The following is a 16,961-nucleotide window of genomic DNA, read 5'->3' on the forward strand; positions in this document are numbered from 1 at the left end:
AGTCTTCTTATCTCAAGACTAAACACTCCATTTTTTAATCTTTCTTCGCAGGTCAGGTTTTCTAAACCTTTGATCATTGTTGTTGCTCTCCTCTATATTCTCTCCAGTTTGTCCACATCTTTCCCAAAGTGTGGCACCCAGAATTGGACCCAGCACTTCAGCTGGGGCCTCAACAGTGCCGAGCAGAGCAGGACAATGACCTCCTGTGTCTTACATGCGACACTCCTGTTAATACACCCCAGAATGATATTAGCTCTTTTTGCAACTGTGTCACATTGTTGACTCGTATTCAGTTTGATCCACTCTAACCCCCAGATCCTTTTCAGCAGCACAGTCACCTAGTTAGTCCCCATTTTGTAGCTGTGCATTTGATTTTTTTTCTTCCACGTGCCGTATGTTGCACTTGTCTCTACTGAATTTCATCTTGTTGATTTCAGACCAATTCTTCAATTTGTCAAGGTCATTTTGAATTCTAATCCTGTTCTCCAAAGTGCTGCCAACCCATGCCAGCTTGGTGTCTCTTGTATATTTTGTAAGCACACTCTCCACTCCATCATCCAAGTCATTAATGAAAATATTGAATTGTAATGGACCCAAGACTGACCCCTACAGGACCCCACTATATACATCCTCCCAGTCTGACAGCAAATCATTGATAACTACACTTTGAGTACGGTCTTTCAGCAAGTTTTGCACCCACCTTATAATAATTTAATCTAGACCCAGATAGAGTGTTGCTTGCTGGGAGCTGTAGTCTACAGCTGCTGCTTGGCTCAAAGAAGTGTCTAGATCAGGTGGAAGTCAAACATTTTCCTACCCCCACCCGTGCGTTTACTGTAAAGGCAAGAGTAATAAGTGTCTTGATAGTCACAGTGCTAAGCTGATTCGATCGGGGTGCTTCGCGGGGTTCACAGAAAATACTGGACCTTAAAGACTGAGGGTCTATGGGGAGTGAGATTTTCTTCACTTTAGATTGTAATAACATTTTCAAAGCCTCACAACCCACCTGAGCAAAGCAATACCTAACTGACTGATTGAAAGTCAATGGGACTCAGGCTCCTAAATTAGTTAGGCATAGCAACACAGAGCAGAACAGTGCCTAAATGCCTGTCCCAGGCTGGCCCTAAGTCCAGGGTGCACACAGGGAGTGAACCAGACCACAGACAGGATCGGTGGAAGATCCATCAGTGGAATGGTGGGCGGACGTCAGAGGCAGCATGGTCTAGTGGGGAGGGGCACAAGACTGAGACTCGGGAGAGCTGGGCACTCTGCCCAGCTCAATCACTGCCTGTCTATGCTGTGTGCTATTGGGCAAGTCATTTCACCTCTCTGGCTCCTTGTCCCTGTCTTGCCTTTTCAGTTGTATGAGACTGTCTCTCGCTGTGTTTGTACAGGGAGGCTCTGGTTTCAAGTGGGGGCCTTAGGAGAAGAAGAAGAACTTGGGAGCTTCTGTCTCCCAGTCCCATGCTCCGTCCACTAGACCACACTGCTGTGCTCATCGATTCCTAGAGTTTGAGGGCAGAAGGGGCCATCGGATCGTCCAGGCTGGCCTCCTGCAGGCCAGAGAACCACACCCAGTTGCCCCTGTGCCAAGCCTGCTAACCTGGGTTTGGCTAACGCCAAGGCAGCCAAGCTGGATTTGAAGACACCAGTGGATGAAGGCTTCCCTTGGAGCTCGTTCCAGTGCTTGGTCACCTTCACTGTGAAACATTTTTGCCTTGTTTCTAGTTTCAGATTGTCTGGCTTCAGCTTGCAGCCCTGGGCTCCTGCACTGCAGTGCCCCAAGCCCAGCCAGGCCAGCTAGCTCAGTGAGGGCCTTCAGCCTGAGCGGGTACACGGCCCAGCTCTTGTGGCATTATGATCTAGTGCTGAGACATCCTGGGGCATAGTGCAGTTAGTCTGTCCCCCGTTACTAACCTGCCCCCCTTCCCCCAGGTGCGAGTGTTCACCTTTTCGGTGGGGCAGCACAACTACGACGTGACCCCCCTGCAGTGGATGGCTTGTGCCAACAAAGGTAAGTAGGACGGCGCTCGGGGGGAATAGCCAGCACGCCATGAACAGTGGGGTAAGGCGGGGAGGGAGGCAGCTCCCACCGGCCGGGCTCTCAGCGGGGTGGGTCGGACTCTGCTGTGGGGAAGCTCACCCCGCTCGATGGTTGGATGGCATTGCCCACCGCAGACAGATCTAACCTCCGAGGTACAGGGCTGCGGCTTTGCTGCTACATTGTTTAACTGGAGGGTCCAGCTGATGTCTTGCTCCTCATGCTCTGGCATTTTGGGGTCGGGGGCCCAGCGCGGAGCCAGGGTTCCAGGCTCGGCACTCTGTGACTCACAGTGCAATTCACAAGACGCTCCAAATAGTCTCTGCCTGTTATCCAGAGCTTCTCAGAGCCCCAGCAACACAACAAACCTAACCCAAGAGTGCCATCTGCTGGCTGATTGGGAGCCTGCAGGGAAAGCGCAGGGGAGTCACCCTTCGCAGACAGAAGGCGTCTGTGCTTTCCATCCACACAAGCAAAGCGCCCCCTCCTGGTCTGACTTTCCTCAGTGGCCGAGGTGGAGAGAGGATACAAAGTCACCCTGGGAGCCAGTGCTGTGTGCTGCTTACCGCCCCAGCCTCTCCTTCGAAGCTGGACTGCACAGAAAAGATGCACCCCAGCACCTAGCCAGGCTCACCCCAGCAGAGGGGCCAAGGACCGGGCTGAGGTGCCCTCGCCCTCGGGCAGTTCTGTCGCACTGAGTGGCAGAGGAGGTGTATGGGAAGTTTGCTCTGCCTTTGCTGTCTGGATAGAGGGCTCCAGGGCGGCCAAGCAGGCACCGTTTGCCGGCATGTAGTTGCCTGTAAAGGGAGAGGCAGTCATCCCTGTGTCGGTTCTGTGCCCACTGGGGACCCCGTCTGCCAGGGGAGCCGGATGGCATGTGCAGGACCCCCACACATAGGGGAGGGGGAACTGCTTGTGGGGGTCACTGCCACGAGTGCAGACTAGGGGGCATGGAGCAGATTATGGGGAGGGCCTCACCCTGTAGCAGAGCTGCCCAGGAGTGCGGTTGGGGGGCGGGGTTCCATGAGCAAAGGAGCCAACTGGGCTCCAAGGAGCAGTGAGCCTCCCCCCGGGAGCTGACTCAGGACCAGGGATAGGCTGAGGCAGCTAGTCCCCCCCCTCTCCCCACACTGCTTGGAGAGGTCTGACATGGGGCTCTGCCCACTCGGCCTGGCCCAGCGCTCTCCCCTCCTGCCTTCAGCCTGCCTCCTTTCCTGCCTGAAGAACGTGTCTGCCATGCCAAGCCCTCTCCCTACGGCCTGCTCTGTGGGGGAGCCGTGAGGAGCCTTCACTCTGCACTCACACCACCGCTCACTGAGCCCACTGCATATCGCTTCCCTGGGCTTCTTCAGCAGCCTCCTGGCTCCATTCTCTGCCAGGGACTCTCCCTCCCCACCTCTCCATTCCTGCGAGTCTCTCTCCCTCCTCTCTACCTGCTGCCACCCGTCTCTGCCTCTTCCCTAGCCAGCACTGCTTCTGGCTCTCCTTTGTCCCTGGCCAGGGATCTCCCCCTCACCTGGCTGTATCAGTCGCAGGCACCCACCAAGCCCCGGGCTAGTTAATTCAGCTATCGTCTCGGTGCCCTCCGCAGTCCCAGCACGTCTAGGAATTCATGCACCATGCGCCTACAATGTCTGTTCCTCACCCCTCTTAGCTTTACTTGAGTCTCAGTTACCATGCTGCAGCCCCACAGCGGGTAATGCTCGTTATGGCTTATCAACTCCCTTCCATGTCTCGCTCATGGGGACCCGGGGCTGTCCAGCGGTTACAGCAATGGACTCTTGGGGTGCGGTCCCGGTTCTGCATCTCACTCAGCATACGAGTGCCAAGGTTTTGGAAGGTGACCCGTGATTTGGGAGCCTGATTTTCAGTGGATGCAGAGAACCCACTCTCTGCAAATTGACTTCTTTCAGGGGATTCACGCTGGGCCCCGGCGCCAGGGGAGCACATGCTCTCTCGGCTGCTGGAGTGTTACTAGGGAAAGCTGCCGGCCTGCTTAGCTGGGCTAATGGTTGGCCTCACAGCTGGGCTGTGGAGATAAGAGAGCTGTGGAGTGGATGGGAGGGGTGGCTACCAGGGAGGCTTAGGAGCAGGAGCCTTCAGCCAGAGACTGGTGAGATGCTGCCCAAGAAACCGGATCCTCTCAAAGAGCAGCCCCCAGGGTGACTCTGACAGGTTCAGACAGGGTCTCTGGGTTCCCGTGCCAAACCTAGCAAGAGGTTTTACTAAGGCCTTGAACTGGCAAGCCATGCTTTGAAGAGACCAGCAATGTACACCCCTTACCTAGGGCGACTGGCCTCCTGATCCATAGGACTCGAACACTCTGCAAGGGAATAGGATCACTAGTGACCTGGCAAGAGGGCAGAGGCTGTAGCAAAAAATCAACAGGCAGGCTAGATCAGGGGTCTCAAACACGCGGCCCACAGGCTGCATGCGGCCCGCGGAGCTATTTCCTGCAGCCCGCCGTAGGCGCCAATTCCCCCCACTCTGCCCCTCACCCCACACCCGACCACACCGCCTCCCTGCTCCTCCGCCTACCTCCCAGCGCTCAGGACTTTCCAGGAAGGAGAGGGAGGAGCGGGGAGCTGCACGCTCAGGGGAGGAGGCGGAGAAGAGGCAGGGCTGGGATTTTGGAAAGGGGTTGGAATAGGGGCAAGGAGGGGGCGGAGTTGGGGCGAGGACTTTGGGGAAGGGGTGGAGTGGGAGCAGGGGCAGAGGCGGGGGCTTTTGTATGTTTGTATGAAAAGGTGTCAGTGGTGCGGCCCTCAGGCCAATGTATTAGGCCTCATGTGACCCTCGTGGTGATTTGAGTTTGAGGTCCCTGGGCTAGATAGTGATCACTCCAGCAATGGAGGGGAAACTGAGGCAGAATTGCTATGTCACTTGGTTTTGCCACAAGGGGGCGTCGAAGATCAAAAGTGACCACTGACAGGCTTCCCAAATCACTGGTCTGTTTTAAAGCTGATTGATGCCTCGTTATCATTTTATGTGGGGGAGGGGCACTTTACAAACTGCCTCCTGAATTCCCAGGGCTTTGTGTGGCATGGTGTGAATGCTCTGTAGACTGACAACTGCAGCAGACCCTGGGCTCAGGTTCTTCCACATGGGCCTGATCCTACAGCTCATTCGGACCTGCATCCCCCATGCTATTCCAGCCCTGCCGTCCCCCTCTTCCTCCCCTCCAGCTCTGCCCATACCCTTCAATCCCAACCCACAGCCCCCTGCTATCCCTGCCCTGGGCTCCCCTCCATGCCCACAGCCCTGCCGGTACCTCTGAATCCCAACCCACAGCTCCTCCACCCCCACTGTCCCAGCCCTGGGCTCCCACCCATAAGTTCTGCCCATCCCCATCACTCCTGACCCACAGCCCCCTGCTCTGCCAGCCCTGGGCTCCACCCACCCCCAGCTTTGTGCTTACCCTTTGCTCCTGCCCTGTAGGATTCATTTCTTCTTCTGGTCCTTACAGCTCCTGTCCTTCTGGTTTTTTCACAGCCCCATCTGTTTGTTTGCCTGTAGAATCCCATCCTGGTTTCAATTCAAAGAGAACGACTGGGTATCCTGCTCCCCCGTCCATTGCTGGCTCCTTCTTCCCACCCAGGGCCCGTTGTCTCCAGGGTCTGGGGCTCTAGCTCAGGGATCCCTGCAGGTGGTACCCGTGGGACTTTGGGATCACATCCTTGTGGCTCTGAGGCTGTGAGGAGGAAGGGTATTGGGGAAAGGGCAAATGGGGAGGTACCAGGCTATGTGCAATGGGCATGTTTCTACAGCTCCCTGCTTTGTTTCTCTGCGTAGGTTACTACTTCGAAATTCCCTCCATTGGGGCCATCCGAATCAACACACAGGTAAGGATCCACACCTGGCCCCCAGCACACATACACCTAGAGGTCCACTGGCAGGAAGGTCAGATGATCCCTCTAGTCTGACCTCCTGCATGATGCAAGCTAGAGAACTGGCTCCTGGGGTTCCTGCATCGGACCCAGTGGCTTGGGCTCTGAGAGAGACACCCAGTGCTGGGGTAGGACTCCAGCTGATGGAGGAGAAGCCAATCCAAAGGGGAGTTAACTGCCCTTATGCTTACACACAGGCACCTCTTTCCACGTTGTCCTTAGCTGGCATCATCTCCCAGCCACTGGATTGTCTGCCAGCAAGCCCGGTAATGTTGCCACTGGACGGGGCTGGCTGGGCCTGTGCTAGATTTTCTCCCCTGGAATCCCCCACTGCTGCCCCTGCCCCAGTAAGGGCCCTGGTGCACGCTGTCTGCCAGCATTGTTGCCACACTGCTGGCTAGCATGGAACCGAGCACAGGGGTAGAATGCTGCTGGCGACTCCTCTACCCCAGAGCATGCCACAGGACCTGCAGTGGTGGTAGATCAAGTGGGGAATGCTAGTGCAGACACGGCCTTCGCAGCTGAAGGTTTTACCCCTGTTCCTGCAGCGGGGCTTGAACACCTCTCTGGCGCACGGGCAGCACCGCCTCAGAAGTATGGGGACAGAAGTGCAGGTAGTGGCAGGGACTTCCCTCTGCCCAGGACTGGGGCCAAAGGGAGTCAGATCAAAGGGCCAAAGCTGGCTCTGATCCGAGTGGACTTCACTGGGAGAAATGTCTCCTCTCTCACCCCCTGCCTCAAGAACAGCTCATCCATCACTGGCGATTTTTAAATCCAGATTGGCTGTGTTTTATAGAACCTCACCACTACCCCTTGGACTCTGCACTGGTACAGTAGGAATTATTCTGGGGAAGTTCGCTGGCCGGGGTTATCTAGTCTGATCTCCTATGTGATCACAGTGCCCCCTTCTGGCCTTGGGATCTATTAAATCTGCAAGCTGCAAACCATGCCTGGCCATTCCACCCTGTTCTGCAGATGCCTCTCGGTCCCCACCAGCAGCCCACTCGCCCTGCTGTCCCAGCCTTGAATCTTTCCTGAGGCCAAACCTCTAAGCACCCTGAATTACTGAGTACACATTGCAGACAGACATCTATGGGGTGCCCAGCTGGGGCCTCCAGACCCATTTCAGTGTGACCTGAGTCCACGTTGGGAAAGGAGAGCAGAAACTAGGTACCCGTCACAGAGCCTGATGAGCTGCATTATTGAAACGAATGGCCCTCTTCTTGGACCCTTTTTTCCCTTCCCTCCTTAAGTGGCTAGTTATTAAACTTCATGCTTTAATCCACACGGAGCAGAGCGAGCGGCGCCATCTGGTCTGTCAGGCTGTTCAAGGTGACAGGCGGCAAGTGAGAGCTGGGGACGAGTTACTAGCACCTGGCAAATGGCACTGCTGGGCTGGGCTAGTGGCCTTCCATTCACAGCCCGGCCAGGCCTTCCAGCCAGACAATTGCAAAACAACACAGCAAAAGAGGGAGGGGGAAAATGAATGGGAGAGTGAGTGAGCTTAAGCTGGTTGCACAAGGTTGTCCATGGGACGCTGGGGGCTGGCCTGTCCCCTAGCCTCGCTGAACGGCTGGGGAAGTTCTGCTCTTCCCCTGGTTCTCCTTCTCCTCATCTGTGGGGGCAGTTCTCTGCTCCCTTTGCCTTTCCTTGGTTTCTCTGCAGCTGTCATGTTGGATACTCAAAGGGAAACCAGCAAGAATGGGGAGAAAATAAAGTCCTGGTGTCCCCACCCCTTGCCCCCATCCTGGGGTAGGGTCCGAGTGTCCTGTCATTCCCCCCCTGCCATCCCATCCTGGGGTAGGGTCCGGGTGTCATGTGCCCCCCAGTCCCATCCTGGGGGAGGGTCCAGGTACCATGTGCTCCCCACACCCTGGTCCCATGACTCTGGTGTAGGGTGTAGGTATTGCCCATCCTGTAGAGATGGAGCATGGGACAGATGGGGAGCCCTGTATGGGTACGGAGCAGTCCAGTGGGCGATGCATGCTGTATGCAGAGCACAGGCTCCTCTGGGGAACAGATAAGTGAGATGCAATTTGCCAGCCCCCAGTGGGACATCAGGGAGAGTGAATAGTCCCATAAGGCCAGGCCTGTGAGAGAGAGCAGTTCCATGGCAGGCAGGAGAGGAGGGGCTCCAGGCCCTTCCCCTCTCTGGGCCAGTGGAATTACCCCTCTCTGGAGACTGCTGCTTACAGACTGGTTTAACCCTGCACTGGACAAAGAGCTGTCAGTCACATCGCAGACCCCAACCTTCGCCCAGCCCTGTCTAGTGCAGGAGACACATGGTAGCAGCAGCAATGAAATCTGCAGCCCCTGGGCTGGAGGTACCCTGGCAGACTGTACGGCTATGCAGCTCCTGTGGATCCAGACAGCTGGGTGGCAGCATGTGTAGTGCCTCCCCCCGGCAGCAGAGCCTTATCCCTGGGGAAGAGAGCCAGGCGTTTTGACAGGAGGCTCCCCGCTGGCGGCTCACTCGACGTTGGGAGGGTGGCATGCATCAGGGCGAGGGCCCCACCTGCTGCAGTTCTCCCTCCGGATGGCTGAGAACAACCTGCAAGATGTTTTCTTCATTAGCTCATCTGCTGCATTCCTGCCCCCTCCCGTCGGTAGATGGGCCAGCTTTGATCTGGCTCTTGGATGGGCCAAGACAGTTAAAAAGCCAGCGAGATGGGATAACCCCCAGAGGCTTTTCCCCTCCCTGCTAATAAATGTGTTGTGAGCACTCTGAAGGGGCAGTCGGCATCTCCTTTCCAAGGCTCCCACCTGAGAGAGACTGTCTGAAGACTGCTGTGAACTTCCCAGGGGTCCGGTTAGAAAGCTGAATCCCAAACAGTCACCAGCCTTAAGGCTAGAGAAAACAACCAGCTGGCTCCTTCTACGCTCCAATCCTCAGCATGTCAGCAGCGGGATCCAGATGAAAGGAAGAGGAGAAGAACCTGTTGCCTCATCACTAGAAGCCAGATGTTGGCACGTCCCACAAGATACTTCTGGAGAGAGGGGAGCGCTCTGAGCCAGGCTATACTGAACCCTCCGTGGCTATACTGAACCTTTCCAGCTTCACCCAGTGACAAGCAGCTTTTTGTCTTTGCTGCTTTGTCACCTTTCATGGGGTTCGGCTTTGTGTCCCCATCTCATTGCCAGGAAGTGTCAAGTTTCTTGGTGGAGGCATTGGGATCTTTCTGCAAAGTTTCCTGCATGTGCTCACTAGTTTCCAGTCCATGGCCCTCTCAAACCACCTGTATGGATATGACCCTCTTCACAGGGTTCAGAGGGTCCCCTTGGGAACCAGAAGCCAGATGAGCCTTCAGGTTTGAGAAGTTCTAAAGTAGCACTGCTTATTGTTAAGGTTGCCCAATACTTCCCATTACAAGACCCTGTTTTCAGTTACTTTAGAAATTTGGCAGACTTTAACTGTTCGGGCTGAAATTTTCCATGTCATGTGGCTGCCTCAGCCTGATTTCAGCTGTCAGCCAAAATGGTTTAACCATTTCCAAGAACGAGATTAGGGGAAAAAATACATTGTTTTGCCCATGTGAAAAAAAGAATCTTGCAGCAGTTTCATTGAGAAGTTCGCACACCTTTGGGCTTTGGAGCGAGGGCTTGGAATTTGGCTGATGGATCATCCTTGTGTCCGGGATGTTCCCATGAAAAAACATTTGGCCTTTGAAAAATCTCATTTTGCACATGCTCAGTAGAGAGCTGATAGAGTTCGCAGCTAAATTCTCCAAAGTTTTTGTCGGCACTGACCATTCTCCAGGACTTTCCCTGCAATTGCTCCGCCCAGCTGCCATGGGCCTTTGTGGTGCCAGGCACCAGATCTGGGTTGGTGTATTTTCCTGGGAGTGTACGGGAGTAGAGGGAGACAGCTGTATGCACAGGGACTGAGCCTGATATTTCTTAGCCCTGGTGTAAATCAGGAGGAACTGCGCTGAAGGCCATGAGATAAAACCAGTGTGAAGAGAGACGAGATTCACACTGTGTGTAGATGCAAGTGGGGGAAGGGGGGGCTGCTGAGTGTGTGTATGTGAGTTTAAACATTGAGACCCATCTGTACTCTCAAGAGCGCGCGTCTGCTTCCGTGTGTCGTATGAGAGGCTTTGGGTACATCTACACAGCAATCAGAGGTGTGATTGCAGCTTGAGTGGGCAGACATGCACTAGCTTTGATCTAGCTGGCACAATCTAGCTGGCAGGAACGTGAATACATGCCCAGGGTTCCAGGGGGCTCGTAGAGCCCACGCCACTGCTCGTGTTAGCTGTGCTGTCTTTAATCTAGCTAGCACAGGTTTGCCCACCTGAGCTGCAATCACGCCTGCGACTGCAATGTAGACATGCCCCCTGTCTGTCTGTGTGCTGGGTAAATCTGGACTCGGTGCCTGTGCAAGGGCACATGAGCCACCCAGCACGGGGAGCTGTGGGGCAGTGCAGCTAGTTCCAGCTACAACAGGAGCCAGCACTGGTGAAGTGTCCACCCAGCAAGGAGCAACTGCTGCAGCTCACCGGGAGCTCTGCACAGGGACTGACAGACGCGCTCCCCCTCGCCGTGGCAGGAGGGGGCTGAGTCTAGGGACAAGAAAAAGGGAAATTGCCGAGGGACCAACCTGCTGGGTTCCCGCTGTGCCAGTCGCTGTGCTGCCCTCTCCTAGATGGTGGTGTCCATGCCCCAGTGCACGGAGCCGTGGACAGAAACTGGGCCTTTCTGTGCCCCGTGTATTGCACACACATGCTCTGCAGAAGCCCCTGGCAGGCAGAGGGGAACTCCTGCTCCAACACCCTTTAAAAGCCGGCATAAAGCTCTCCCAGAAGTACTGGCTACTGTGGAAGGGGGGAGGCGTGGCCCCACCTCCTCCGCACCCCTTTTGGGAGCTATACTTGCTCTCAGGCACTGCAGTTGCAGCAGATTCCCGCAGAGGACACTAAGGAGATGGAGGCCCCTTGCTCCTTCCCAACCCCACCTTGCTGCCTAGTGCAGGGGCTGGCTGCAGCCCAAGAAAGGGAGGGAAGCATGGCCACAGGAGCCCCCCTGGCACCAGACCCATCCTGCCAGCGCGGTACTGGAGGCACAGAGCCAGGGAAGGGGGGGAGCATGTCCCCTCCACTTGGCATCATACCTGGTGTGAGGACTGGGAGTCTGACCCCACACCCCCTTTGTGCACCTCTGCTTTGTTAGCACTTCCTCGCGCACCAGGTCACAGCCTTGCCCTCACAGAGCCCAAAGCAGGGGGTTACGCTCAGGGAATGTTGCATGGTGCTGTCGTGGTCCTAAGTGACACGTGGTCAGTTTGAAAATCCTGGGACATATCCTGAGCTGGTACTGCTGAGGACCTGGCCCGAGACGTAAAGGTGCAAGCGACAAAATCTCTCTCTTGGGTGTTGCCAACTCTCTGTTTCTGTGTTTGACACTGGTGCGGCCACTGCTGGAGTCCGGTGTCCAGTTCTGGGGCCCACCATCCAAGGAGGATGTTGATACAGTGGAGTGGGGTCAGAGAAGAGCCACAGGAATGAGTAAAGGACTAGAGAATCTGCGTTTTAGCGATAGACTCATGGGGCCCTGCCACTGGCATAAGCTTCTCAGCCCAGGTAGACAGACTCCAGCCCCGCTAGCGTGCATTACTAAAAATAGCAGTAATGTCACAGCTTGGGGTCTCCAGCCCACCTGACCCTTCCTGGGGAACAAATATTTACTAATGGGCTCTTCAGGCTAGCAGACAAAGGTCTAATGCAATCCAATGGCTGGAAGATGAAGCTAGCCAAATTCAGACTGGCAATAAGGTGTAAATTTTTAACAGTGAGAGCAATTGACCTTTGGAATGATTTTCCAAGCATCTTGGTGGATTCTCTGTCACCAGCAACTGTTAAATCAAGATTTTGATTTTTTTTTTTTTTAAGGTCTGCACTAGTTTGAAAGGAGTTATTGTGGGGCAGGTCTCTGGCCTTTGCTATACAGGATGCCGGACTAGATTATCACAGTGATTCCTTCTGGCCTTGGAATCTGTGGATTACAAGCCTTGCAGATTTGATGATTTCCTTCACCTCCTAGCTCCTGGAGTCAGGTGATTTTATTGGAATCTCCGCTTGAAAACACGGCCCCTAATAGCTCAGAAACCAGAAAACAACTAAAAAGACTCCAACCAGCAATGCAGAGCTACAGTGCACTAATTTCTCAGAGACATCCATTCTCGCAATTGTATCCCTTTGAAATTAAGTGTAAAACAAGATCAGAACCACCCTAACATAAAGCTCACCACTGTCTTGAATCTGAGCTCAGACAGCCCCCGAGTCTGTTGCCTTTCTCCTGAAAAGTCAAACTCCATCCGAGTAATGGCTCTGAGAGGGGTGGCTGGGGCGGTTGTGTAGTCGTTTGTGTCCTACGTTCTTAGTGCCTGGGGTGAGGCAGAGTAGGTTGGTTGGAACGGAGGGTAGTAAAGTGAAGCTGCTGTGCTAGTGACAGATGTCATGTTACTGAGCTCATTGGCGCCTGCTGCTCCCCCCATTCAGAAAGCTAAATTGCCAGTGTGTTCATCTGGACGTGCTCCGAACGACTGTTTGTCTGATCCAGCCACGGGCCTGATCCTGCAGTCCTCCCTCAGGCAAACCTTCCCATTGGAATTGAGAGTTTTGCTGAGGATATGATGAGCCAGGCACCATTTTGCTGGGCAACCAGTCCTGTCCCCAGCGTCGTCTGTGGTTATCACCTCCCTCCCTACACCTCCGCGGCCCATCGTGCGGTGGGACTGCACCCACTCCAGTACTGGCTGGGCCAGAGAGAGACTGTTGAGCCCACCAGGGCTCTGGGTCGGCTCTTTGCGCTCCACCCATTGAGGCTCCTGCTTTTAAGATCCAGAGGTTGTTCGTTCAGTTCCTGCTCCCACCCAGGGGTGCAGAGTAACATGAACATCATACATAACTGGCGTTCATGCAGCCAAGACATTTCTCAGGGCTCTGCTGGCACAGTCTGGAGAATTGCTGAGCTGGTGCCTGAGCCATTCTCAGCCCCATCCCAGCTGACCCATGGTACTCCTGGCCATCCAGAACCATTCAGCCTACCACACGGCAGAGACTCCTCCACAATCACTCGGAAGGGCTTGGCCAGCATCTCGCCATGCTGGGTCCCTCCATATGGTGAATGGCTGGACTTCCCCATCACGTCTGTCTCCCCTGCTGACGTTCCCACTGGGCTCTGTTTGGGTCACTACCAGGTTCTTGACCAGTGGTCACTCAGGATCTTGGATGGGGCTGCATCTTGCAGCCCTGCAGTTTGCCAGAGGGCCCCCCATGTTTGGTGCAGCTATAGGTTTTCTTAGGGGGCCCATAGGGCAGTGTGAGCAGGGTGGGAAGCAGGGGGTGGATGTTCGGGAAGAAGTGGCTCCTTGTCCCTACCTCTTTCCTGTCGTGCCATTCACAGAAGGGTTTGGTGGTTTGTCCCATATCCCCCAGCCTGGCCTAGAGGAAAATGAGGGAGTCCCAGATGTGGCTGGGCTCCTAGTAAGGAGAAGGTGCGATGGGCCCAAGGCCTGCAGTATAGCTGGCTATTGAACCGTATGCTTCCATGGTGCCGCATTGCATCAGGGCCTGTGGTGATGTCATGCCACTTCCTAATGCTGCCTCCCAGGGCGAGGACGCACCCCGTGATGCAGTCGCTGTGCGAAGGTGTGCCAACAAACACAAAAGGGAGACAGCCTGAGGGGACAGAGACCCCTGAGCCCTCGGTGCTGCCTGGAACCCTCCCTTTCTCTGGCATAGCTCCCCAGCACTCCTCAGAGCGTTTGGCCTGCAGTGAATGTTTCTGACTTAGATTGGAACATGGGACTATCCCTCCCAGCCAGGGCCCAGTACGGCCCGGGCACTGCAGCAGAGGGGGCATCTCTTGCATGGCCGCACTTCGTGCTGGAATTCGCCGTTTGCTTTGAATTCTTTCCATGTGGCTGACAGCGCTTGCTTCCTTCTTCTCCATTCTTTGCCTCCACTTCCTCCTGCCGCCTCCTTCGCCAGCCAGCGATCATCTGCAGGGTACCCATGGCCACCTGTCTGGCCAGATCCCTCCTCCCAGTCCCCCGTGGCGGTGTCACTGTCCCCACTGTGCCAGCGAGGAAAGGCACGGGGCGAAGCGTCTCACAGGGTGTCTGCAGCAGAGCTGAGAACCTTTCTCGCTGTGTGTCTGCACTGCAAGCGCAGGCTGGGATTGCCGCTCATGTCGACGGACCTGAGCTAGCCCGAATCTTGCTTTGCTTGGGTACTGGAGCACTGAAACCATGGCACACAGGCACCATCGCAGGCTGCACAAGCCCGCCTGGAACCCTGGGGAATCACTCAGGCTTCTGCACCCCAGCTCGCTCGGTACGTCTACGCGATCTGCAGCCAGGCCCCGCGGGTGCCCTTAGCACTCTTGTTTCAAGCTGGTTGGCACGGGTGCAGAGCCGTGTGCTCATGGTGAGTGGGGTGTACCCACAGCAGTAAGGGCCTGGAGGTCGGTTTCTTTCAGAATTCACCTCCAATGCTCTAATTTTAAACAGCACCGCAGGGTTGCCGCCAGACGGCTGTGCCTTTGCTGTCCTGTGGGAGCTCAGGCCTGCTCGGAGCAGGGCTCAATTATCTGGTGCTTCAGCTGAGTGGAAAGAAAGGATGGCCCAGTGGTCAGAGCGCTGGCAGGAGACCAGGGTTCGGATCCCTGCTCTGTCCCGTGCAATGCTGAGCCTCAGGTTGAGGATACCAGCCCTACCCTGCTGAACAGGGGTGGGATAAATACATTAAAGAGTGTTAGGTGCTCGGATATGATGGGGGCCATGTAAGCAGCTTAGATAGATAGGGCCCATCTACAGTAGTTCTCCCATGGGGCTAAACGGTGAGCGTGGATACAGCTTTAATGGCATTCCTGGTGTTCTCCTAGGATCTCTGCTTTCTCTTTCTGGCTGCATGGCTCCCTCCTGCTCCATGCCTTCTCCTTGCTTCTCTCTCTTGTCATCCAGAAAGAGTACAGCCCCCTCAGGGCCCAGGCTCCAGCCTGCTGCTCTCTCCATGGCAACCTGCAGGGGCAGGTAATCTATTTGGGGAGAAGGGAGGGCTGATGGGCAGCGCTGCCCCCAGTGCACTTGGGCAGGTGGCCGAGAGCACAAAGCCTCCAGTCTGTCCCCATTCCTTCCCCCTACTCTGGTACTCGGGGAGACACTGGTAGCACATTTGCAGGTTTAGAAAGGATTAGGGGGAGGGATAGCTCAGTGGTTTGAGCATTGGCCTGCTAAACCCAGGGTTGTGAATTCAATCCTTGAGGGGGCCATTTGGGATCTGGGGCAAAAATTGGGGATTGGTCCTGCTTTGAGCAGGGGGTTGGATTAGATGACCTCCTGAGGTCCCTTCCAACCCTAATATTCTATGACTCACAGGTGCGGTTCACATCACTCCTGGTGCTTCCCTCATCACCCTCCTTCCGCTGTGGTCTGCAGAGCTGGTGGGGCTCAGCTGCTTAAATCCTTCCTAAGTCAGTAGGACAAAAAGCTACTCCCCTGTGGGAGCCACCTCGGGCCTAGTTGTGCTCTCTGTCCCAGCAGTATAGAGTAGGAGTGTTGCCATGGGGGTAGTACAGGGTGAATGAGTGAGAGGGGAGGTGGGTACTACTACCTTGCTCTTTCCATTAGCACATTTCAAAGTGCTTTACAAAGGGAGGGCAGTGCCATGATCCTCATTTTATAGATGGGGAAACTGTGGCACAGAGTGAGGCTATGAGTTGCCCGATGTCAACCAGCATGGCGGAGCTAGCAATAGCACACAGGTCTCCTAAATGCCAACCCAGTGCTCTATCCACTAGGCCACGCTGCCTCCCAGAAGCAGGGGCAGGAGACTTCCCCCACAAACATACCCCATGCTGCATGCTCAGTCCTGGGTGTTCAAAAGGGGCTAGTGATTTGGGGGGCTCAATTTGAGACCCTTCAAAGGGGCCTCGGTGTCAGAGAGTGGGGAGCACCCGTTGACTGGAAATCCTGCCCTTTAAGGAGTCTCAAGTTGGGACCCAAAACTGGCCTTAACCTGTGTGCCTGAGTCAATGCTGAATGCCTGTCAATGCTGCCATCAGTGTCAGGTGTTGCAGTGGGGGAAGGGGGGAATGAGTTGGTGAGGGAAGTTCTCTGTTGGCGGGGGCAGAAGGAAGGACCCTGCAGTAACGCAGAGCCTGTACATGCCCAGAGAAAGGTGGGTGTCATGGTGGCAGTAGAAGAGACAGAGAAAGAATTGTCCAGTACCAGTCCCTCCCACATCTGCCCGCACGTGTGCAGTCTAGCTCCGAGGGGATTTCTTGACCTTCAGCTCAACAGCATCACTTGAAGGCAGTGTCATCTACTGGTTAGAGCAGGGTTGCAGGACTCCGGGGTCCTATTTCCGACTCTGCCCTTGACTCTCTGTGTGCCTTGGGGATGTCATCGCTTCTCTCTGAGCCTCAGTTTCCCCATCTGTACAGTTGGGGCAGTCACAAGGCTTCACTGATGGGTGTAACCTCGGGTGGGAAAGCCCTTACGGAGCACCCAGTGAATGACAGTCATGTGGTGCGATAAATGAAGGGGGCGAGGGGGAGCTCCCTTTTATGCACACCCAGCCAGCCAGTTAGCGAAAAGGCCCTCTTGGTGGCTGTTCTCCGCTTGCTTTAACAGAGTCCCCCAGGTTAATAGAGTCCCCCAGGTAAAGGAAAGGGAGTGGGCACCTGACCACAAGCATCAATGGGATGGCTAGAATTTTTTAAAAATGGGAAAAAAGCTTTCCCTTTGTCTCTCGGTTGTTCTCTTTTGGCTGAGGAGACAGGGGCAGCAGGAATACTGTGTAAAATTTAAACCAGGTATGAAAAATTATCTTCCGTACCTAGAAGGATTCACTGGGACAGGGAATGTTTAGATAGATGTGATCAGGTTTATTTCTTTATTTTGGCTTGTGGATTTCCTCTGCTAAGCTCAGGTATTTTTGTTTTCTTTTGTAACGTTAAGCTGGACCCCGGGAACCATTCCTAGTGTTTAACCCCTTTTCAGTTGCTTTATAAGATCTAGCAATTGCCTG

At 55.0% G+C, this 16,961-nt stretch overlaps 1 protein-coding gene across 4 annotated transcripts in view; it reads left to right on the forward strand.

The window, feature by feature from the left end:
* The window catches only part of CACNA2D2 (calcium voltage-gated channel auxiliary subunit alpha2delta 2), a 570,874-nt gene that overhangs the window by 499,653 nt on the left and 54,260 nt on the right, over nucleotides 1-16,961 (forward strand). For all 4 annotated transcript variants that reach the window (XM_077821335.1, XM_077821332.1, XM_077821333.1 and 1 more), the window contains exons 12-13: nucleotides 1,936-2,014; nucleotides 5,834-5,883. In XM_077821335.1, coding sequence (XP_077677461.1) covers nucleotides 1,936-2,014; nucleotides 5,834-5,883 — 129 coding nt within the window. The remainder of the gene's footprint in view (nucleotides 1-1,935; nucleotides 2,015-5,833; nucleotides 5,884-16,961) is intronic.

The sequence above is a fragment of the Eretmochelys imbricata genome, chromosome 7, assembly GCF_965152235.1.
Source record: "Eretmochelys imbricata isolate rEreImb1 chromosome 7, rEreImb1.hap1, whole genome shotgun sequence".
Classification (NCBI taxonomy): domain Eukaryota; kingdom Metazoa; phylum Chordata; order Testudines; family Cheloniidae; genus Eretmochelys; species Eretmochelys imbricata.